This window comes from Euprymna scolopes, chromosome 18 (assembly GCF_053919585.1).
Source record: "Euprymna scolopes isolate OS-2025 chromosome 18, ASM5391958v1, whole genome shotgun sequence".
Taxonomy (NCBI): Eukaryota; Metazoa; Mollusca; class Cephalopoda; order Sepiida; family Sepiolidae; genus Euprymna; species Euprymna scolopes.
In genome coordinates, this window is record NC_136499.1 from 129,275,217 (window position 1) to 129,299,768 (window position 24,552).

Here is a 24,552-nt window from a genome sequence, read left to right on the forward strand (position 1 = left end):
AGTAGATCTTTTAAGATCACCTCTGACCAATTACTTCCAGGTGTTATTATTTCTAAATTTAGTATTCTTAAAGAATACACTTTCCCAATAGTTTTTCTCCTCTCTTGCAACCTCTGACTCTTTTTCAAGATCTTAATACCTTTTCCCTTTTCATTTCATGAAAAGAATTTCATAACTTTCAGAAAAATATTTAGTTAGACACCATTCCTCTATATCTATCAAATCTTCAACAGTCCACCATCTTCTTTTCTACAATCGAGCTACATCTTCTTTCTTAGCAAAAGCTTCATAAATCATAAGCATTTTATGTTTTTGTGTTCAAACATTTTAATTTTTTTACATTCCAGTATATCAGTGTGGAGTTGCGATTTAATCTTCTGTCGTACTCGGCTTTTAATCTTCTGTCGTACTCGGCTTTTAATTTTCTGTCGTACTCGGCTTTTAATCTTCTGCCGTACTCGGCTTTTAATCTTTTGTCGTACTCGGCTTTTAATCTTCTGCCGTACTCGGCTTTTAATCTTCTGTCGTACTCGGCTTTTAATCTTCTGTCGTACTCGGCTTTTAATCTTCTGTCGTACTCGGCTTTTAATCTTCTGTCGTACTCGGCTTTTAATCTTCTGCCGTACTCGGCTTTTAATCTTTTGTCGTACTCGGCTTTTAATCTTCTGCCGTACTCGGCTTTTAATCTTTTGTCGTACTCGGCTTTTAATCTTCTGCCGTACTCGGCTTTTAATCTTTTGTCGTACTCGGCTTTTAATCTTCTGCCGTACTCGGCTTTTAATCTTTTGTCGTACTCGGCTTTTAATCTTCTGTCGTACTCGGCTTTTAATCTTTTGTCGTACTCGGCTTTTAATCTTCTGCCGTACTCGGCTTTTAATCTTCTGTCGTACTCGGCTTTTAATCTTCTGCCGTACTCGGCTTTTAATCTTTTGTCGTACTCGGCTTTTAATCTTCTGTCGTACTCGGCTTTTAATCTTCTGTCGTACTCGGCTTTTAATCTTCTGCCGTACTCGGCTTTTAATCTTCTGTCGTACTCGGCTTTTAATGTCAACATTCTTTAATTATTATTATTGGCTCACATGGAGCTTTCACACAAGTCATCAAAGATCTGATTGGAAACCTGTGATGTTCTCTAGAAGTTGAGTGACAACAAGTCTCCCCAGACGTCCAGCTCTCTCCACCTCCTTTGATAGCATTTGCAAATAAATTTGCGTCATCGCAACAGCCTTAGTGTTCTTCATTCCATGTAACGCTGCTTCATTATATTGTATACTTGTATTATTCTCCACATTCAAGGGGTTTCCTTAATATTTCAGCCGTTTTCCTTATCGTTAGGCGTTGTATTTTTGCAGCCATTCCTCTGATTCCAATTTCTGCCATTCTTTTTTCCAGGTTTTTCGGGCATGTTCGTAGTGCTCCCATTATTATCGGTACTATTTTTATTTTCTTCATCATCCAAATCCCTTTTAACTCTCTGGCTAGTTCTGTGTATTTGCTTCGTTTCTCCTTTTCTTTCATACTCACCCTGTGATCAGTTGGGACAGCAAAGTCTACGATTTGACAGGATTTCCCTTTCTTGTTAATTATTACGACATCTGGTCTTCTTGCTTGGATGGGTTTGTCCGTCTGTATGTCCATGTCCCATACGATTTTGTGGTTCTCGTTTTCGAGTACTGTTTTTTCTTTTTTTTTTTTTACACAGTGATCACCACTGATCAAGGCCCGGAAGCCACTCAGAGATAAGGGTTACTGCAACTACATTACGTTAGTGTGGAGATTTGATGAAGTGTTTAATTAAGGGGGCGATTCATTAGGAATTTGTTAACATTGGACTTGAAGATATCCAAGTTGTAGTCCGGAGGGAAGCAGGCAGATGGAACAGACTTCCACAGGCGTGCAGTTCTAAGAAAGAAGCTTTGTTCATGGAATCTGCGTTTTGATTTAGGCACAGATATAGAGTGGGGGAAATTTTTCACAGTGGATTCAGCTAGACGGGTGTTTTTCATGTTTTTTCTGTTGCGGGTTTATGCTTATTATTATTATTAGTAGTAGTACTTGCAGGCCGCCTGGTGTTGCCTGGTCATAAAATACGCTTAAATATGATATTTTGATTAATGTAGATTTCATATTTATCATTATACCAGCCTGGGTGCCCGGTGTTGTCCGGGTGTTTGGAGGTGTGTGTTGAGCAAAAAAAAAAAAAAAAAAAGTGGTAGTAGGCAGGCAGGCCTGAACCCATACTGTGAAGGAGGAAAAGAACGTGAAAAAAAGAAAATAGTGAATTAAATGAGTTGCCCGGGTGCAGGATAAAAAAAGAGAGAGGTGGTATCGAACTTGAAAACGTAGAGTAATTAGTTTTCCTCGCTAACCATTAGGCCAAAGAGGATAGTGAATTTAATGAGTTGGTAATTAACTTAAAAATCATAGATGTCACCACGCATCTTTTAAACTGGCTGGGGGCCAGATTAGCTTCCCGTTTCTGTTGTTTTATTTATTTAGCTGAAACTACTGTCATTAATTTTACCCACTCTTTATCTGTGCCTAAATCCAAACGTAGATTCCATGAACAAAGATTCTTTCTTAGAACTGCATGCCAGTGGAACTCTCTGCCGATTGCCTGTTTCCCAACTGACTACAACTTGGATGTCTTCAAGTCCAACATAAACAAATTCCTAATCAATTCTAATATAATCAAATTCCTGACAAACCGCCCCCCCCTTAAGTAAGACACTCTATCAAATCTCCAATACTAATGATTACTACAATACTATCCCATTGATTACTGTACACGCAATAACCCTTATCCCCGAGTGGTTTCCGGGCCTTGATAAGTGGTGACATCCATGTAAAAAAAAAAAAAAAAAATTTGTTTTCCAGTGAAAGCAAATTAGACACAAGGTCGTTTTTAATGTGGGCGGAAAACCAGCTCCCCCAAAAAAGGGGGCACTCTGGCAGTATCCAAAAAAAAAAAATAGTAATTGTCTCAGTATGAAGGGTTTCCCCTACATCGACCGAGGACCGATTAACTTAAGCTTTGCCACATTTTTTAAACAGATTCGCTTAAGAAACGAAGAAGCCAAACAAACACCCGAGACAACACCATGGTGGGAATTTTGTTTAACTCAATCAAAAAAAGATGGAGACGATGTCCGCTTGCGAATGTGAGATATTACGATCTGGGAAGTATGCAAAAACTTCTTGCAGAATCTAACTGACGCGAAAAGTTATTTCCATGGCAGGTGCTCGTCTGAGCTCAAATCCCTCGTACCCCCCTCGCCAATCTTTCACGAGAAACACCCGTCTGGCTGAAACTACTGTCAATAATTTTCCCCACTGTCTATCTGTGCCTAAATCCAAACGTAGATTCCATGAGCAAAGCTTCTTTCTTAGAACTGCACGCCAGTGGAACTCTCTGCCGCTTGCCTGTTTCCCACCTGACTACAACTTGCTTACCGCAGCTCGTCCTTTCGTGCTCTTTAGGGGATTGACTGTTCATTGTCCGATAGAGGCTGGGGTCATTTCGGTCATCTGCTTGCTGTTCTATGAATCCGACAAAAACAGAGAAAGCGGGGAAGGACATTTGGTGTTGTCGTTTGTATTTGGCACCATATGATGCCCACTTGTCTCCTATACAAGGTGGGAGCTTTTCCACTATTTGCCGGATGCCGCGGGCAGTGTCCAAGGTGGCGAGGCCGGGTATATCCCCATCGTCCTTCAGAGCTTGAACCTCCGCGAGAAGATTGCTTAGGTCTCTGAGCCTTGTGTAGTCCCTTGTGATCTTAGGGAACACTTCGAGTCTCTTGAAAATAGAGTCCTCGATGACTTCGACGGCTCCGTAGCATTTGTTGAGCCTCCTCCATATCTCATACAGTCCCTTTTCAGGCCGTTTGAAGTGAGCAGTCCTTAGTCTGTTGGCTTGGTCTGAAGAGTGTATGCCGAGCCACTTGACCAGCATATCCATCTCCTCCCAAGGAGAAAGTCTCAATCCCGAGATAGTGTTCTGAAAAGATGCTTTCCAGGCTCTATAGTCCTTAGGTTGGTCGGAGAATCTTGTTAGACTCGAGGAGAGCATTTCCCGGCGGGCCATGTATAGTAAAAAGGTCGTGTGGAGGGTCCAAGGTTTGGTCAGGAGGAGGTCGGAAGTGCTGATTGGCCGGGGGGAGCGACTGGTGCCTCCGACTGTTTTAGGGACCTCTGGCTAATGACATAGTCGGTAGTACGTTGTAATGCGTTGAGAGATGGTTGATCGAGCATGGGGTTGGCTCTGTGGCGACGAGAGGAGGTGACTGAGCTTTCATCTCTACTAGAGCAGGTGGCTTTGAGGGCCACTTCGTTTCGCGCTTTTATTTTTTAAAATTTTGTTTTTAGCTCTACCTCTTTCTGTACAGCGTTAATCCTCAACATTTCAAGCTCCTGTTCTAGGTCCGCTTCGCTGTCAATAAGGGCGAGATGAGCTTTAGCTGCTTCTGCTCTGGCCCGAGCTGAAGTAGACGACTTGGTTGAGGCTGAAACTTTCGTGCGGTATGATGCGGCGGAAGACATCTTGCAATTGGTAATGTATCCGAGTGTAACGCGACTGAGGATTTCTGTTGCTGTGCTAAATATTTTCCACGTGGACTAGGTAATCCGCTCAATTCCGCTACTGGAGATTTTTTTACTGTTTTGGAACTCGCGGCAGTTATCTATAATACCGTCCAGCAGTCAAACTTTAGAAAGCGTGCGTTGGGCAGACAGATAAATTCAAATTAACATAACGAAAACAACTATTACGTTGAAAACGCTTTATTAATTAGGTAAAAAAATCTGAAACAAAAACAAAACAAATAGTTAAAAGGAGAAAACATAATTAAACAAAAGGGAATAATACATGAAAATAATTATCAAATTAACAGCTTCTGGGATATCTTATCTTTTTCGTTAGGTGAAAGTGTGGAACAGTTAGAAAATGTCTTTTCTTTTTTTTTATTAAATCGTTAGGTGAAAGTATGGAGCGGTTAGAAAATGTCTTTTCTTTTTTTTACGAAGGTTGCTATTCTAGTACGGCACATAAACTACACAAGCGCCCACGAAATAAAAATAGGAATAGAAGTCTGAGAAAAGATATAAGTTCTGTGCGAGCGAAGAAGGAAAGAATAAATTAGAATTTCTCCAATTGAATGTAGAAGTCACACACTAGATTAATTAAACAGAAATAGGGTTTCAAGTTCTTCATAGAAGGAATAGGCAGGTAAAGGAATAATGGGATGTTCTGAACATACCTCATGGTTTAGAATGGGGGAAGCCCAGTTCATGGAGTCGAGTAAAGTCCGTGCGTATCGTTTCAAATTCCGCGGTGAAAAGGAGGAAGGACAGAATGCCTAAACGGTTAAGTTTTTTCGATAAAAAAAGATCAGGAAGGGAAGAAATAAGAAAGAAAACTATATAAGAAAAAACTCGCACAGAGATGAATGAGAACGAAGCATGAGGCACCGGTGCTCTTAAAGCGTGTGTCCCTTGTTTAAAAAAGAACATGATTTCTATTTATACTATTTATTCCAAAGAAATCTATATTCAAGAAGTTAACTCATTTGCATATTACATTAAAATGGTGCATCTACAGAATTGGGATGAGATTTTCTAAAATCATAAAACTGAATCTCATATGAAAACAATGGTATCTACGTATTCCTCGTACTTTTAAGATGATTATATCCAAAAATTACGAAAATCGATAAGGTAGAAAATTATATATTAAAGAAAATAAAAATAGAATTTGATGAAAACGATCGTAAGACACAGAAGAGTTCAAAAGGGAGGTAATTTTCTGTTCAAATTAAACAAAGATGGTGGCAATTTTTCACTTGCTAACATGATTAAAGTTTTTTTTTTTTTAATAATTCAGTAATATTTTGGTAATTTGACTGCATAATTTAGAAGCTGCTATTGTAACTCATTAGAATTGACAAAAAAATCAGTTGAAACCATTGTTTTTTTTTTATCTGAAAACTCCATTTATTAACTCCAAAATTTCGTCCCAATAATGTAGATGAGCCATTAAAAATCTATTTTAATAAATAGTTCAATATTATTGATTATTTGATGTAACAGAATTGTTTTAATGGTTCTATTTAGAAATATTATTTAAAGTTGATTCATTTAATTTATTTTTCATTTAATTTATTTTTCATTTAATTTATTTTTAATTATTAATACCTGACAACAGTTGTGTTTAAAACCGGAAGTAAGCTTATTCATTTAATCCATCAGAATTATTTCCTATTAAACCAAGATGGACGTGTTTTATGATTCCCTAAATCCAACATGTGGTCACGTTAGGATATTAGGATATATTTTAATTGGAATTCATTGAGATGAGTATTATTTATTAATTTTTATTTATTGCGGACTATTATCCTCATCTTTTCTTAGTTGTTTCACAACTTTTCAGGTGAGAATTGTCTGAAGATAGCGGTTTCAATCCTATCCAAAGCCGGCCAGAGGTTTACTTCGCCAAAAACATGGTGAGACAACAACAACTACGGAAGGCAGTAATTGCAGTGAATGCAGTCAGGAGATTCAGAGTTCCTATCCGGTCGCTGTTACTATCTGACGAAGGCCAGAGGAATAGTTGGCCGAAACGTTGTGAAACAACTAAGAAAAAGATGAGGATGATGGTCCGCAATAAATAAATTAATAAAACTAATACTCATCATAAATATTAATAAAATTTATTGTTTTCGTTCTTTAAGAATTTATAACCTTTTCATTAAAATTTGATCTATGTAAGCTCTGACCTTCTTAAGGTTTATCTCGTCAAATTCAGGAATCAGCACAGAACTTTGTACAAATGGGGGTAACATGTTCTCGTTCAGTCAGCTATGACTGGATAGACGTTTTCTTTTTTTTTTTTTACTCACGTTCACCCCTAACAAGGGATATCGCCAGTTGGACATAAAAGGCTACTTTTTGGGATCATGCCTAGGAAACATTAACAAGATGTTGGTTTACGTTACATTTAAATATCAGAACAGGCAGGGAAGCAGGTAGCAGGAAGGGAATTCCAAAGTCTGGCTGTTCGAGGGAAGAAACTATTAGAGTAGAAAGATTTCTGGCATTTAGGAACCTCAACAGTGAAGGGGTGAGATTTTGTTGCTAAGTGAATTTGTCAGGGATATGTACGTCAAGGGGGCACAAGTGCAACGAGTTCATCAGAGCATATTCCTTTAAAATATTTGTAAAACAGGCACAGAGATGCAACATTGTGGTGATGGGACAGGAGTTGGATCTTAGTTGACAAAGTGGGACCTCTTAGATTGGATACTCTTCTTTGGACCATATCCAAGAGGGAAAGACTAGTGGTAGATGCGTCAGCCCAGGTGTGGCAACAATACTCCATGCATGGGCGAATGGTGGCCTTGTAGAGGTACAGGATACTCTCAGGCGTGAGTGGTCTTCTAGATCTATAGAGGGAACCCATCTTCTTTGCAGCAGCCTTTGCAATGTCCTTAATTTGTTCCTGTTTATATTGCCCGTGAATATTAGGCCGAGGAGTTTGAAGAAAGAATTCTCAGGTAGGGTGTTATTTGTCATGGATATCGGTGGTTAGAGAGGCGTCTTGTAATTGTTAAAGGACAGCAGCTTAGTTTTACTAGCATTAAATGATACCATCCATTTGTGGCCCCATTCCGCTATGGTTTGGAGGTAATTTTCTAGCGATTCTGCCATTGTCTTAGATTTATGTACATCCATTCTTCCCTCATAATAATATTGTATCATCAGCAAATCTACTCATCTTGGACACAATATTATCAGGGGGTTCATTTATGAATATTAAGAATAATCGTGATCCAATGATTGACCCCTGAGGCACATTAATGTTATGTTACTTGGATGTTCGTCCATCAAAGACAACCTGGATGGTCCTATTGTCTAAGAAGGATCTAATTATATTTATTATACGTCCAGTTATACTGTACAATTTAATTTTTATTAGCAGCCCCTTCATGCTAGACTTTGTCAAAGGCCTTGGATATATCAAGGGCTACAGCTCTGGCTTTGCCCACCTTATCCAGTGCATGGTATATGCGTTCAGAGATGACTGTTAAAATGTCTGCAGTAGAACAATATTGCCTAAATCCATACTGTTTGCTAGAGAGAAGATTTGCTTTTGCGAGGTGGTGGACTAGTGCTTGATTAATTAAGGTCTCAAAGATTTTAGTGAAGAGGGGGAGGAGACTGATAGGGTGATAATTGAGAGGATCAGTCTTTTTTACGAGAATTGTTGTACACTGGTAGCACCGAAACAATCTTCCAGCTATTAGGGAAGCAAGATTTAGCAAGGCATTCATCGTAGAGCTTGGATAACACAGGGGCTAGCTCAGCTGAGCATTTCTTAATTAGTATAGAAGGAATGAGATCAGGTCCACACACCTTGGAGGTGTCTAAGATTTTTATGATATCACGGACATGAGAAGAGGTGATTTTTCCATCATCTAATGTGGCTTCAGTCCGCATAGGGAAATTTGGGATAAATTTTCCAGACTGTACTGATATGCAGAAGTTTAAATGTAATGTGCACAAACATCTTGCTGCTTATCTCCCTTGTTAATCACGATCCCAAATAGTACCTATTTACAATGTCTCCCCACCCCATAGGGCAGAGTAAGACACCAGGGTCGTTTTTTAACGTGGAGAAAAGGTACAAAAATTAAAAATTGTCTCAGTCGTGAAGGATTGCGTCTCCACTGAAAGAGAACAAGAAATGGAAGTGCAGTATCTGAAGAACGGATACTACACTTTGATCTTGGCAAACTAATAGCCCCTTAAGTCCCTAGTGGCAATATGCCCCTTATTTTGAATGAAAAGGGAGAAATAAAAAAAAGATACCGTAACAATTGAATTTAATTTGAAAATTCTATTAAAAAAATATATCACGGTCCGAACTCCTCATAAGTACCAATCTTTGTAACAAAATGTATTAATTTCATTTATTTTTCCCACGTTTCGGGCCTTAAATGAATGATCTCTTTCTTTCTCCTTTTATAAATTAAATCGAACAACAAGGGGAGCGAACTCTGTTGTGACGATTTGGCGAAGGAGAACTCGAGCATGCGCTGTGTCTGTACCGTTTAGGTACAACACGTGTAGAACGAATCTCCTTCAACTGGACACGTTCAATCATCACGATGTCGTGGTTATTCGGTATTAAGAAGGACCAACCGATCGGAGAAATCCCACAATTGCCAACACCTCCACCTTCATCTGGAGGTTCCGGAGGCAAAGATAATTTCGGTGACTCGAATACGTCGAAAATGGATGCGTACAGGTTCGACTCGGGTGCTCTGGAAAGGGCCGCAAAGGCCGCCAAAGAGCTCGAATCTTCAAGTAAGAATTCCGTGATTTTATTTATTTATTTAAAAATTTTATTTTATATTATTCAAATAAAAAAGAGCCGCAGATTGGTTGATCGGTTATGGTCACTCGGTATTTCCACGCCCACTTTTTGAATTGTTCCCCCACCCCCGGTTCGGAAAGCGAGCACTCTATTCGATTTCATCATTTTTTTCTTCGATTTTTCAATTTTGGTAAATTTACCCCCACCCGCATTAAATCAATAAAATAGATTAAATTCATCATAATGAGAAAGAAGATAAAAATATACAATTCAACAGCGATTAAATTTTATTGAATTATTTTACAGACACAAGTTCAAGATTTTGAGATATTTTTAATTAATTTCCACTTAAAAAAAAACAACAACAACAACAACAACAAAAAAACGTAGTACTAATATTGTTAACTATTATTTTTAATAAATGTGTCTGTCTTGCTATTTTTGTTTCCCGGTGTGAATTTCATATTTTAATTAATATATATATATATATAATGAAATAAAATGGAGGTGGAAGGACCTGGATACTCAACGTTTCGCCCGATGTATGCGGGCTTCTTCAAGAGGGATGGTCATATATATTATATGAACAAATAAATGTTATTAAAGGCAAGAAAAGTTACTCTTCCATCTAGCTTTTTAAACGTTTATTCGGTTAAAAAAAAACAAGTAATATTTAACGTTACGTGAGAACAAGGAAAAAAATTGCCACAATTTACATCTTAGATCCGTGAAGTCTCGAGAATGATTGAAAACTTAAAAATAAAGCAAAATACTTGCAGAAACCAACTCGAAAAATATCACGTTGTTATATTCTTTTCTGACCACTTTTTTGTACGTTTGTCGATTTTCTGATTCCAAACACCGGCATCATAAAAAAACGAACATGTTCCAGTTAATTTTACTCATGGTTTATAAAATTTATTAATTAAATACGATTCATACATATATATAGATATATAGAACATTAAAATGTATTTATTGAGATATTAAAATATTATTAAATGTTAACAAAGAAAACGTTTTTATATAACTCCAAAATTGCATAATATCTGGGTCGACACATTTCTTAGAGAAAAAACAAATTCTTTTCTATTTTGTTTTTACGTTTGTTTCCGTTAATCGTTTTATTTAAATCAAATTTAATTTTAATTAAAATTTTAAGTTGCATTTTCAACATTAAAACATTTTGTTTATGTTGATTGTTGCTTTCTTTCTTCGTTTCCCAAAACATGTGATTTTTGTGTGACCCCATTGACCTTATTTTTTTTTTTTGTTTGAATCCGGCAAATTAATTCTTTTCCAGATTAAAATCGAATTAATTCTCTATAAATTGCTTAATTCTTAATAATTTCTTTATTTTATACCTTAGATGTTGGCATTTTCAATTAATTTTTTTATCTTTAACGAAAAAAGCGCAAAGAATATTCCATTTCCTTAATTCAAGGTCACTTTCGTTTCGATATTGTCGCCGGTTCATTTCTTTACAATAAATAACATTATGAAACCATTTCACGTGTGTCTGTGTTTTTCTCACAATTGAGTGACTTCGAGAATTACGCATCGAATTATTATTATTTTTTAATTAATTTTAAATCTAAAATGCAATTACGTAAAGTAAAACGAAAATTAAAAAATCCTATTAAAAACGTGTGCTTCTACAGAAGTTGAACCGAATACAACTGATTTTTGCTGAACTAATAAACCTAAAGCTTAAGTTAGGGTTAAAATAAAAAAAAAGGGGGGGTGCTTGTTCAGATTGGCACTTATGGTGGAAATTAAAATTAAAGAAGATATAGAAAAGTCTGGTTTGTATTACTGTACACATAGATTCGAAAAAGTTGTCAAAAAACAAATATAAAACAAATAAATGTTATCAAAGGCAAGATAAGTTACTTTTCTACCAAACTGGATATATTTTTCGTGTTTTTATTCAATGTAACATATTTATTCAGCTCGAAAACCATACAGTGTTTACCGATGTATTAGAAAATTCAAGATGGCGTCTCACACCCTCTTTAACACCGTAAGTTTGGGAAAAGGTGTTATAAATAAAAAACTAAACAAAATACTATTAAAAACCCGCCGAATATATGTCAACCTATTTCACCGTAACATATATTGAGCGAGTTTTTAACAGTGTTTTATCCGGTTTTTTATTTATAACACCTTTTCCCAAACTTACCGTGTTAAAGAGAGAATCAGACGCCATCTTGAATGTTCCAATACATCGGTAAACACTGTATGGTTTTCGAGCTGAATAAACATGTTACATTGAATAAAAACACGAAAAATATATCCAGTTTGGTAGAAAAGTAACTTATCTTGCCTTTGATAACATTTATTTGTTATATATTTGTTTTTTGACAACTTTTTCGCATCTACGTGTACAGTAATACAAACCCGAAAACCAAATTTTACGACAAAGCGAGTATAGTGTTTTCGTTGACCATGATTAAATCCAATGAAATAGAAAAGGGGAGACAACTCAGATTGAAGTGTTGAAGTTAAAAATCAGCCTTATGTTCAATGCAGTTTAGGAAGTAAAATCGCTAAAAATCGTAAATTATGATTTTCTTAATTTTAATTCTACTTGATCGATTTACGTTACTTTTGGAATATGACATCTTCGTTCTGAACGAGTACGTACGTACATCATACAGACGTATGCCAATCTGAATACCCCCCCGCCCAAAGCCTCGAAAAACAGTTTGGTCCAAATTCTGTAGAAGCACTAGAAAATGAAAATAGAACGACTTCCGTGCAGTGGCAGTGCCAGTTATCCTTATTTTACCTTCCTACGAGAACAGTTAAACACGAGATAGGTTTTTAATGTTAGATAAAGCACTCTTCCTCCCCAAAAAGGAGCACTCATCATTTTTTTATATTATTTTTTGTAGTTTGTTACTCTTCTACCTAGCTGAATAAGTTTTAGTATTTTTTTTTACTTATTTTAAAGCGTTTATTCGGTTTGAAAAGCAAGTAGTACGAGTGTTACGCGAGAACAAAAAAAAAATGGCCGATGTGTGACTTTAACATCTTTGAAGTTTCGATAATGGCTCAAAAATCAAAAATACAACATATTGGTAGAAACTATGTTACTGTGACATTTATTGGGTGGGTTTCTATTTACATTTTAGGGGGCGGGGGTGGTGTTGGGGGTGCGCATTCCCCCCAATGTAAACAGAAAACAGTAAAATCTCCTAAAAATGTTAAATGGTATTCTAATTGGTAAATATTGGCACATTACTTACGGAAAAACGGTTAATTAAACTGCAGAGGCACCTGTTAAGTGCCACACAAGTTCTATAATTGAATCATCCCCCCTGAAAAAAAAAGAACGAAAAACATAAAAATATTTGTTGCTTATGTTTTTGTAAACCACATTAAAAACTATGTAAGACCCCCCCCCCAAGTACTGTAATGTATTTTTTTTTTTAATTTTGTTTTAAACAACTCTTTCTTCAAATTTTAAATTGTCCGCCAATGAAAAAAAAAAAAAAATTTGAAAATTCTATTTTCTGAAAAAAAAAAAATGTCTTTCCGACATTATACCCCCCCCCCTACCCACCTGGAATGCTTTTCTTCTTTTTCATATAATTTTAAATGTTCCACAAAAGAGTTGTACGCCATGTGAAAAAGGCAATTTGCTACGTGAAGGCACATTCAACAGGCGTCGTTTATGTTACCGTGTGCTCGCACGTAGCGTAAACGGAAGCTGTAAAATGGCGGAAAATAGTCCCTGGGTACAGGGGTTAATACCATGCAAACGGTAAATTTGCGACAGGTTTGATTATCAGATTTGTTGCCAGCGACCTTGATTACCATTAAAAAATTAAATTAGAGTGGTCGATCTTCTGTTGTAGCGTATTGCTATATTTACCTTATAAACCATACGTTGTGTATGATTACTATTTCCTGTTAATTTCAGTGTTATGTGACCAGTAGTTTAAGTGGTTATCGGTTAAATATTTACACCCACATCCAATACTTTATAGATGTATACTAGCAGGCTGCCCGGCATTTTGTCGGAAAATATACTTAAATATGATATTTTGATAAATGCAGATTTTGTATTTATTAATATACTAGCGGGGGGGGGGTGAGAACTATGCATATTCATTTGATTTTATAAATAACAATTTAATTAATGTCTTCTTTGTCATTCTCCTAAGGTAGTTTTAACAATAATGGAATTCCAATGATACATGAATCTACCTATGTTGAGGGGATAGTGATGAAGATTTCCTCCTCCATGGAGTTTTGCAGGATGGATGGACATAACAGCAGCCTATGGTCGTTTGCTTGGTTGATGTCACAGCCTTAGAGTCGATAGATTGTGTGGTGTTTTGGTTCAAGATGTTTTATCTTAACGAGGATTACTACTTTGGCTCCTTCTCATCATCACGACAGGTCAAGCGAAGGAAGACCTCCTCGACTTTATCAGCAATGTTCGCACCGCTTTCTCTCATCTTCAATCGCAGCTCTAGTTTCGAAAAGAAATGATGCTGAACACCAAAATCGGGATCTACCAAACCCTCATCTGCACCATTCTCCTTTACGGCTGCGGGCTGTTACACTTGGCCTACGCTTATGTTTGTGCAAGAGTTTATCTCTAACAATCCTGCTCGCTGTAACATCCACTCACTGTAACATCCACTCGCTCCAAAAATCTCTCTTTGCTAAATGCCTTTGTTGGTTCCGTTACACCCTTTAGCAACAGTCAGGCGACTTCGTCCGTGAAGTCATCAACCTAAGACCACCATCAGATTGGAAGAAACATTGTGATGAAGAAAGCCTGGCTCAAGATATAGGGTCCATCTTTGGGACCACAAATGGCTTGTACTCCTGATGGAAGTAGCCGCTTTGGATGTACGTGTCTGATCAGCCAGTGTTAAGGACGTGGTGAACTTGTTTGATCATGCAGTGATCATGACTTTTTTTATTTTAACTTTTTTTTTTATTTTGTTTTCTTTTCTAAAATTTTTTTTAAAAACATTTTAACCCTTTTTCCAGGATTTTCCAAAGAAGCCCTCGACTTGACAAAACAGCAAGAAGCAACATTGCAGGCAAAATACCAAAAAGAAATGAAGGTGCGAAAAATTTTTTTTTTTTTTTTTATATATTCATCATTTTGGTTGATTTTTCTGTTTACCTCTGTGCAATGATGCTGATAAGTTTTTAATGTAGTAGGTTAAAAAAAAATGTAGTGAGTTTCCCCCAAATGATAGTTTATGCCATTACTAATCAGCAGAGCGTTATCACTGTCAATCAAGTGAAAAGTCTATCATGCATATGCAGTGTGATGATGTATGCACGTGAAACCTGGCCAGTGATGGTTGGTTATTTATTTGCTTCCTCACTGAGCAAATTAAGCACAAGGCCGTTTTTTAATGTGGAGAGAAAGGGGAGAGAGGACCAGCTCTCCTGGGGGGTGGGGATAGTGACAACCAGTATGAAGGGTGCCTCCCATGCCAAGAAGACTGGGGAGGGACGGTTGAGAATGCACGATGCATGGAGAGAAATAATTTCCCAAGTGTAGATGACACCTGTTCAGACAGCCTTCTGCTAGTCAAACAACATTCACTGCTGCTGCGATATGGTGGTGGTGGTTGCTTGAGAAAGGTTCATCAAATTGCTTGTAATTCAAAGCACATCTCCATCAAGATTCAGGATAAAGTCTTTTCAACCTTTGTTTGCTCTTCCATCTTGTATGGCAGTGAGACATGCACCCCAAATGCTTTCTAATTTATAACGGTTTCAGTATAATGGCCATGTTATGATCAGTTATTTATGTGGAGAAAAGGATCGATTAAAAATAAGCCAACGCAGATACTACACTTTGCTTCTAGCCAAAAGGTCAAGAACCAAAGATTTCACCTGCAGCAAAATAACATTAGATGTTTTTATTCTTAGTCCTATTATGAAACCGGAAAGACGTTTGTGTTTTGTTCAAATTTTGTGGTAATGAATTCTTCTCTTTGATTGGCTGAAAAAAAATATAAGACATTGACTGGTAGAACTTCTGTTTCGAATGTTTATGTGGACAGACGCCGAGCATGTGGTCATATGTGAACGGCCGCCGACTATATAGCTAAATAGTTATTATATAGTGAAAAGTCATCTACCGCTAGCAAGCCATATCAGTATGTTTTGTTGTTAATAGATTTAAATTGTGATTTCTTAAAAATAGAAATCGCAACAAAAATATTAAACTTCCATTTTAAAGAAAAAAACAAGTGAAGCATGCCCCCCCCCCCGTGAACGAGGCATAAAAAAATAACTAAGTTCATTTGCCTCCACCCCTATCTCCACTCCCATTTAGTCCCAAAAGTCCCCAAGGGACGTCAAATCTTGGTTAAAATGAACAAGCGGTTCAGTTTTAGGCCTTAACATATGTAAATTTGAGTTCTGCATCATGCAAAAAAAAGAAATGACTTAAGTCCATCAATCCCCCCCCCCTCCATTTAGCTCCCAAAGTCCCCAAGGCCTTAACATATTTGTGTTCAGCACCATGCAAAACTGCTAAATAGACATACACAGAAAATTTTGGACAAATATGGTAAAATAGTCCCAAAAATGTAGTGTTATTATTAGCCCTAAAAATTCCCCTGGGGCACACTCAAGAGTTATCGCGAAGTATAGACAAACAAAATTATATAGAAATCCGTTAGTTACAACTTTTCAGAAAGTTTTATAAAAATCCAAGGCATCAATTTTTTTTTTTAATAAGCACAACAGTGTCAATTTCAGCCATTTTAACCTGAAAGGCACCCCAGTGGGGTGGGGGGGGGGGCAACCAGTGTTTTGCCGGAAAATCCGTTCTGTTACTTTTTTACTCATATCATGTTTAATGTTTGTGCAAAATTAAAAAAAATTACAAGGCGTAGTTATTGAGAAAAGTGCGGACAGACGAACGGACTAGGATGAATTTACAGGTCCCCCACCCCCCTTTGTTGGGGGGCCAATTATTGTGAATCCAGTCACATGTTTTATTTTGATGGACATAGGAGAAATTTACTAATTATGAATTTAAAGACTTTGGCTTTTAGATTAAGTAGAAGTGTGTGCGCCTTGTCGTTTTCTGGTATTGCAACTTATACTATTTTATAACAGAAACTTGATATTGATGAGGCTATGGATGCCTTTGGTGCTCAGCATCTCAGATGGTCTTGCATCAACTCCATAATACACCTGGATATTCCAGGTACTGGGGAGCATGGTAGGTTAGGGGACACCTTGTTGGAGCTCATAAGTGACCTGATGGCATGCAACCTGACAGGTATCAACCTTTTGAATTAGACTTCATTGAGACCCTGCCTGACATTGCCCATCTCAAGAGTCTGGGATGCTAATAGCACATTAAATATCAAAACCTGATTTTGTTTACCTTTATTTTATTTACTAGCAGGCCGCCCGGCATTGCCCGGTCGTAAAATACGCTTAAATATGATATTTTGATTAATGCAGATTTCGTATTTATTATTATACTAGCGAGGGGTACCCGGCGTTGCCCGGGTGTTTTTCGGGGTATGTGAAAAAAACCCGACAATGTGAAAAAAAAAAAAAAACGAAGCCTTCACGACGCGCAGTTGGAAAATAGTAAAGTGTTTAAAAAAAAAAACAGGTGCGCGTTTTTGATTGACGTGACGGCGATAGGTATTCAGCAGTTAGCATTTTGTGCGGGACAGTTTTGAATGAGGTGAATAAATCGGTTTGTTTGTTTTTAAAAACCCGCTCCCTGTTTATTAGGAGGAGCGAAATGAAAGCTACAGTCTGATATGACGAAGTCGACATTGAACAAACGTTACTTAGCTCTCTTGAGACAACTGGCTTTCGGCCTGTGATTAGAGTCGAGTTTTGCTTTTTTTTATACCGAAAACCGAATGTAACGCGTGTCGATGCAGGAAATGTGGAATAATTAACGTTTGAAAGTCAATAAAATTAAATAGACAGGCGAGCTTCGTGGGTAACTCTGAGATATTACAATTTATAGATGATATAAAAAGTTTTAAGAAGTTGTGAAGCGAGCAAGCGCTTCTCTGAAAGAAGCCTTTTGTGGACATCGAGGAAAAGCATACATACATACATTTTCGCTTTTATATGTATAGATTATACTAGCATGGGTGCCCGGTGTTGCCTGGGTGTTTGGAGGTGTATGCGGAGCAAAAAAAAACAAAACAAAAAAAAACGTTTTTTTTAAATTTGATCCCTATTATGACCCCTTAAAATTTATTGTTTTAGGCTCGTCAAGTTATTAAGTTAGATCCATGTCCAAGGAACCTATATCTAAAATTTCAAGTGCTAAGACTCCAAATTGTCGGAGGACTTTGGTAGAGTTCTCAAAGGTCAAATCGTTGAACTTTGACCCCTTAACAGCGAAATTTCTGTCTGAAAACTGATCACAAAGATTTTCCCAAATCTCAGTACGTTGTATATCAAATTTCGAGTCTGTAGACTAAAAATTGACAGTTAGTGCATAGGGAAATGTACACACACACAGACAGACACACACTATCGTATTAATATATAGATTCTACATGATTTATACTTGCCTAATATTTGCATAAAAGGTAAACACAAACCTCTTTCTATATATATATATATTTTAAAATTTTGCCTACCAAACTCCTCTGTCAGTTTTTGGTCTACACACACACAGACGTTCACTTTTATAGATATATAGATTGGACCCAATATACAGGGTGTCCGTAAAGTTACTATACAGTCATGAATTACATCCTGTGCGTTTTCTGTTTTCCAATATCGCTTCAAAATAAATTTGCGCTCTTCCAAAGTTAGCTTGCGTGGCATGCTTGATTAAATAAACCTGTAAAAAAATAAATATTAACTATTAATACAAATATAATACAATGAAACAATAAGACTTTATAGTAACTTTACGGACACCCTGTATAGTAATGATTTTAAAGTTAAAAAAAAAAAATGACTTGTATGTCACTGAGAATCGAAATCAAAACGTTTAGCTTACGATTTATTTTTTCCTTTGATATTAATGCCTGAGCTCTGAAAACATGTTTGTTGCAAGGCTAAAAAGTAAAACATGAATCAATAACTATTACGTTACGCATTCATATTCGTGATGTTGCTGTGTTCACCTGGCAAATTTCTTTTTTTGATTTTCACATATTTGCACCGATTTTTTTTTTTTTCCCCCCCCGGCTAAAACCCAAATATAAAGTTTTGCATGGGTTTGAATACCTTATATTTGAAGTTTCATGTCTGTAGACCAAAAACTGACAGAGTAGTTTGATAAGTCAAATTTTTAAAACAAATATATAAACGCATACATAAATATATAAAGAAAGAGGTTTGTGTTTACTATAATCTTTTTACGCAAATATTATGCAAGTATAAATCATGTAGAATATCTGCATGAATATAATTAAACGTAATAGTTAACTTAAAATAATCATCCCATAAGAAAACCCAAAAAAAAATTAATCGGGAATTAATTAAAATGAATGTTTAACAGAATATGCAAATTAGCTAGATCTTTTGCAGATGAATGCAATTCCACAATCCATATAAAACAAAGTTGTATTTTCTTTTTAAATGAATAGAAAGAAGGGTTTTTAATATGAAAATATCATTTTATTTTTATAGGAATATGAAAATATCATTTTATTTTTATAGGAATATGAAGCTCATTTGGCCCAACAGAAAATTGAAGAAATGCGAGTTGCGCAGGAAGAAAAACGAAAATCTATGGCGGAAGAAACCCGCCAGTATCAGCAGAGAGCACAATACCAGGATCAGTTAGCACGGAAACGGTACGATGACCAATTGGCACAGCAGGTAAGGAAGTAAACAAATAAAATTAAAATTTTAATATGCAGACGATAATTTCCAAACTTGATTTTACTAATAAAAGTTGTTTTCAGAAATGCATGTTTTTTTTTTTTTTTCAATTTTCACCCCAAACAAGGCACAGTGCCACTTTGAAGCAGGATGCTACTATCAGGGACTTAATTAGCAGGGGCATTATGAAGGGAGATGAGTAGAGAGATGTTTGTTCACATTACAATGTATATCTGAAATGATGTTGTTGAATATTGGTTTCCGGTCAGCAAGTGAAATATTTAGAAATTATAATTAAGATTCATATTTACAGTACAACAATTCCATCAATAACTTGTTTTCATTTTTTTTTTTTTTTTTTCTAAAATTTACCTACCAAACCAATCATTTCTAAAAACTCAAAGCTTCTTTATTATAACGTGATAATGATTTCTAATCCTTCGTTTTTTGCAGGCTCGAGTAAATGAAGAGAATTTAAGAAAACAAGAGGAATCGATTGCGAAACAAGAAGCATTAAAAAAAGGTGATTTTTTTTTTTCTGTGTGTATGAATTTTTTTTTTTTTTCTGTGTGTGTATGAATTTTTTTTTTTTTTTTTCCTGTGTGTATGAATTTTTTTTTTTTTTTTTCCTGTGTGTGTATGAATTTTTTTTTTTTTTTTCCTGTGTGTGTATGAATTTTTTTTTTTTTTTTCCTGTGTGTGTATGAATTTTTTTTTTTTTTTCCTGTGTGTGTATGATTTTTTTTTTTTTTTTTTTCTTTGTGTGTATGAATTTTTTTTTTTTTTCCTGTGTGTGTATGATTTTTTTTTTTTTTTTTCTGTGTGTGTATGATTTTTTTTTTTTTTCAGATTCTGTGTGTGTATGATTTTTTTTTTTTTTTTCCTGTGTGTGTATGAATTTTTTTTTTTTTTTTCCTGTGTGTGTATGAATTTTTTTTTTTTTTTCCTGTGTGTGTATGAATTTTTTTTTTTTTTTTCCTGTGTGTGTATGAATTTTTTTTTTTTTTTTCCTGTGTGTGTATGATTTTTTTTTTTTTTTTCCTGTGTGTGTATGATTTTTTTTTTTTTTTTTCCTGTGTGTGTATGAATTTTTTTTTTTTTTTCCTGTGTGTGTATGAATTTTTTTTTTTTTTTTCCTGTGTGTGTATGATTTTTTTTTTTTTCCCTGTGTGTGTATGAATTTTTTTTTTTTTTTCCCTGTGTGTGTATGAATTTTTTTTTTTTTTTTCCTGTGTGTGTATGAATTTTTTTTTTTTTTTTTCCTGTGTGTGTATGAATTTTTTTTTTTTTTTTTCCTGTGTGTGTATGAATTTTTTTTTTTTTTTCCTGTGTGTGTATGAATTTTTTTTTTTTCCTGTGTGTGTATGAATTTTTTTTTTTTTTTAGATTCTGTGTGTGTATGATTTTTTTTTTTTTTCCTGTGTGTGTATGAATTTTTTTTTTGTTTAGATTCTGTGTGTGTATGATTTTTTTTTTTTTTTTTTTTTTTCTTGTGTGTATGATTTTTTTTTTTTTTTTTTTTTCTTGTGTGTGTATGATTTTTTTTTTTTTTTTTTTTTTTCTTGTGTGTGTATGAATCTTTTTTTTTTTTTTTTTTCCTGTGTGTGTATGAATTTTTTTTTTTCTTTTTAGATTCTGTGTGTGTATGATTTTTTTTTTTTAGATTCTGTGTGTGTATGAATTTTTTTTTTTTTTTTAGATTCTGTGTGTGTATGAATTTTTTTTTTTTTTTTTAGATTCTGTGTGTGTATGAATTTTTTTTTTTTTTTTTTTCTGTGTGTGTATGAATGCAAAACAAAACAAAAAAACTCTTCAAAGGAAATATTGTGTTTGCAAAACAAAATAGTCGTTCTACTTGCATCTAAAAGCATAAGAAAACCATTTTGTCTTCTATTGTAAACTAGCGGGGGGGAGGGGCTGGTGTTGCCAGATCGTAAAAAAAAAAGATTGTGATAGGGATGATTGCGATAACAGGGTTGAGATACAAATTTAGTTATTTCAAATGAAAGAAGTTCTCAACAATTAGCACGTGCAGTTTTGCAAATCATGTCACAAGGCAGGTTTTTATCTGGACCCCCCCTTCTCTTTCAAAGAAAAGAATTATTCCTGCACGAAATAATGGACCATTTTTTTCTAACTTTTGGATATTATTCGTCCAAGAGGTCGCTCTTTCTAATGATGCCGAGTTGCTGCATATACAATGCACATGAGAAAAGATTTTAGTGGACATACAAACACAAACACACACTAACACACAGACAGTTCTTGTGTATCTATAACTAGCGGGGGGGGGTGTTAAAATTAAAAAAAAAAGTTTTGGTAGGTAAGTATGAAGGATCGAACCCGAATCCTTGAGGCGAAGTTGGAAATTAAAGTGTGAAAAAAAATGTGCGACATTAACCACTGGGCCACCATGAAATAATAACGGAAACATGTTTGAATTTATTTAAGTATTAAGAATTGGCAGGTGCTCGTACTTAATGACTTAATGAGGTCAACTTTGACTGCGGGGCAGTTTTTTTTTTTTTTTTTTAATTTTTTTTTGTTTCCCCAAGATGTTGGGGGGAAACCAGCTCCCCATAAAAAGGGGATTGTCCAAATTGAATAGCAATTGTCTGATATAAGGAGAAACTCCACATTGATCAAAGCTGATTGCTTTCGGGCGTTTCCGACGATCGCAATTGCAAGTCTGCCGCCAGAATTAGTTTCGCTTTTATTATACAGAAAAAAATCCACATGCGGCGATCGAAAAATGTTGAATATTTATCTTTTCAAAATCGAGCAAATTAAATAGACATGCGACCCCCGTTGTTAACTCATAGATATTATCATTTAGGCGCGATTTAAGAAGTTGTAAGCCGACCGATCGCTTCTCGGAAAAAGGCCTTTGTTGGACACATACAAAAAGCGAACATACATACACACATTTTCGCTTTTATATTCTATTATTTATATACAGCATTACCCGGGTGGAGGATATTAGCATGAGGACGAAATGATATTAAGAATAGCTTCCCGATGGTTAAAATAAAAAAAGATAGAGAGGTTGGTAACTAGTTAAGCCAAAGTGACTTCAATGCGTTGGGAATTAACTTTAGAATCATGCGCAGAAATGAACATTGCTTTTAAACCTGGTCAGGGGTCAGGTAAGGTATTTATTTGCTTCCCCATGAAAGTAAATTAGACACAAGGTTGTTTTTAATGTGGGCGGGGGGAGGCAACTCCCCCTAAAAGGGGGCACTCTGGCAGTATCTCCCAAAAAAATGAAAATAGTAATTGTCCCAGTATGAAGGGTTTCTCCTACATCAACCGAAGACAAATTACTTAGGTGAAGCATCAGAACAGTTCCAGCTTTCTGTCGTTTGTGTTTGAACAGTTTTGCTTGTGCCCATTTTGTCCTTTATATGATAGATACTAGCCTGGGTGCCCGGCGTTGCCCAGGTGTGTTGAGCAAAAAAAAAAAGTGGTAGTAGGCAGGCATGCTCGAACCCGTACTGCAAAGGAGGAAAAGAAAGTGAAAAAAAAAAAAAAATGTGACGCGCTAGCGCCAAACCAGAAGTGACGTAGGTTTAAATTAAGGCAATCGAAAAGATGCAATGACTATTGAAAATATCAGTGAAAAAAGTGAACCCTCCCTGTAGAAAGGTACCCCGTTGAGGATGAAGGAATTTAATGTTTTTGGACAATTTTTCGATATTTGTTGTCCAAAGGGTCGAGCTTTTTTTTTCTCTTCTGTTTATGAAAGCGTTTTGCAGTTATTGCAAATTTTCTTTTTACACTTGAACAAAATGTTCAAACATTGGCCTGCCAAATGGAAAAGACAGATTGCAAGAGAAACAAACAGGAATTATCTCGATTGTCCAGTGAAATATGCACATATATGTGTGTGTGTGTGTGTGCGTGCATGTAATAGTTGCTTCCTTCAGTCTTGACAAACTATGGATACCCACTGTAAGGATGCCTGCACATGGAATTTTATGGCAAGAGTTGCACGATCTCAAATCACATCTCTCCTGGGTCAGCGTTGTTAAATACCAGTGGCAAGTGGAGGTTCAGGACGACTGTAAACAGTTCCGAGATAAGTAGAGAGCACATACAGTGCCTTGACTTCCCAAACGGTCACCCATTTGGTACTAGCCACGCTCAACGTTGCTTAATTTTAGTGATCTGACGAGAACTGGTGTATCAAAAGGATTATAATAAAAAAAATAATTTAAAACTGTAAATTAAAATTTACAATTAAATTTATTATTCGACTGAATACTCCAAAAAAACAATTTTCAAAGTCCTTATTCCGCGGAGTTTAATTTACAAAGTCCTTATTCCGCGGAGTTTCAAAGAATGCTATTCTTGCTATTCTTCTCATTAGAGGACATAAAGAAATCAGCAAATTATATTTGTAGAAAAGCTAGATTTGCTGGTTAAGGTGTTAAATGAAACTGCAATTTATAATGTACTTAAAAAGAAAGTGTGAAAAAAATATAGGAAAAGTGGAGAAAACAAAAACAAAATTGCATGGAGACTCATTCAAAGATAATATATATATATATATATATATATATATACACACACAATCATACACATTTTTTCCTGTCACACAAGTAAAAAATGTGCAGAAAAAAACCTTTTAAAATAGACAAATAAGTTTGAAAAAAAACAGTCCATTAATCTTTTTTTATAATAATTCTGTTTTTAATTTATTTGTTTCTATACCAATTGATATGTTTGCTGGATTTACCGATCTGCTATTTCATCAAAGTTGGCTTGGACTCGCTCAGCATCTGACAGAAATAACTGGAAAAGGTTTGCCGAGCATTCCTCAATTTTTAATGAATCTGTTTTTAGCTAATACGAATCTGAAGGCTACTTTTTTTATAAATTGGAAAAAAATTTAAAAAATTTAATCATGCAGGTTAGTGGTTGGGTTAGATACATGTTTGTAATTTTATTTATTGTATTTGCATGTTTTTCCTGTTTATCATAATTTTCTTGTAGCAGTTTTACATTTCACAATTGGTTGCTTCCAGTTATTCCCATCAGCGGCCGAGCATACCTAAGAAACTTCATGTAGAAGTACCATTTCTTTGTTTTTTTTAAATTTTATTTTTAAACGTTTCCCTTCATGAAATGCTTTTTTTAACTTCATCACTTGAGTTAATGCAAATACTTCATCACTTGAGTTAATGCAAATACTTCATCACTTGAGTTAATGCAAATACTTCATCACTTGAGTTAATGCAAATACTTCATCACTTGAGTTAATGCAAATACTTCATCACTTGAGTTAATGCAAATACTTCATCACTTGAGTTAATGCAAATACTTCATCACTTGAGTTAATGCAAATACTTCATCACTTG

At 35.5% G+C, this 24,552-nt stretch overlaps 1 protein-coding gene across 1 annotated transcript in view; it reads left to right on the forward strand.

The window, feature by feature from the left end:
• The first annotated feature begins 9,055 nt into the window (after positions 1 to 9,055).
• Positions 9,056 to 24,552, forward strand: part of LOC145297822 (ATPase family AAA domain-containing protein 3-B-like) — a 46,291-nt gene continuing 30,794 nt past the window's right edge. The window contains exons 1-4 of the mRNA XM_080144144.1: positions 9,056 to 9,363; positions 14,387 to 14,463; positions 19,028 to 19,189; positions 19,646 to 19,715. Of these exons, the coding sequence (XP_080000270.1) occupies positions 9,165 to 9,363; positions 14,387 to 14,463; positions 19,028 to 19,189; positions 19,646 to 19,715 (508 nt within the window). The 5' untranslated portion in view covers positions 9,056 to 9,164. The remainder of the gene's footprint in view (positions 9,364 to 14,386; positions 14,464 to 19,027; positions 19,190 to 19,645; positions 19,716 to 24,552) is intronic.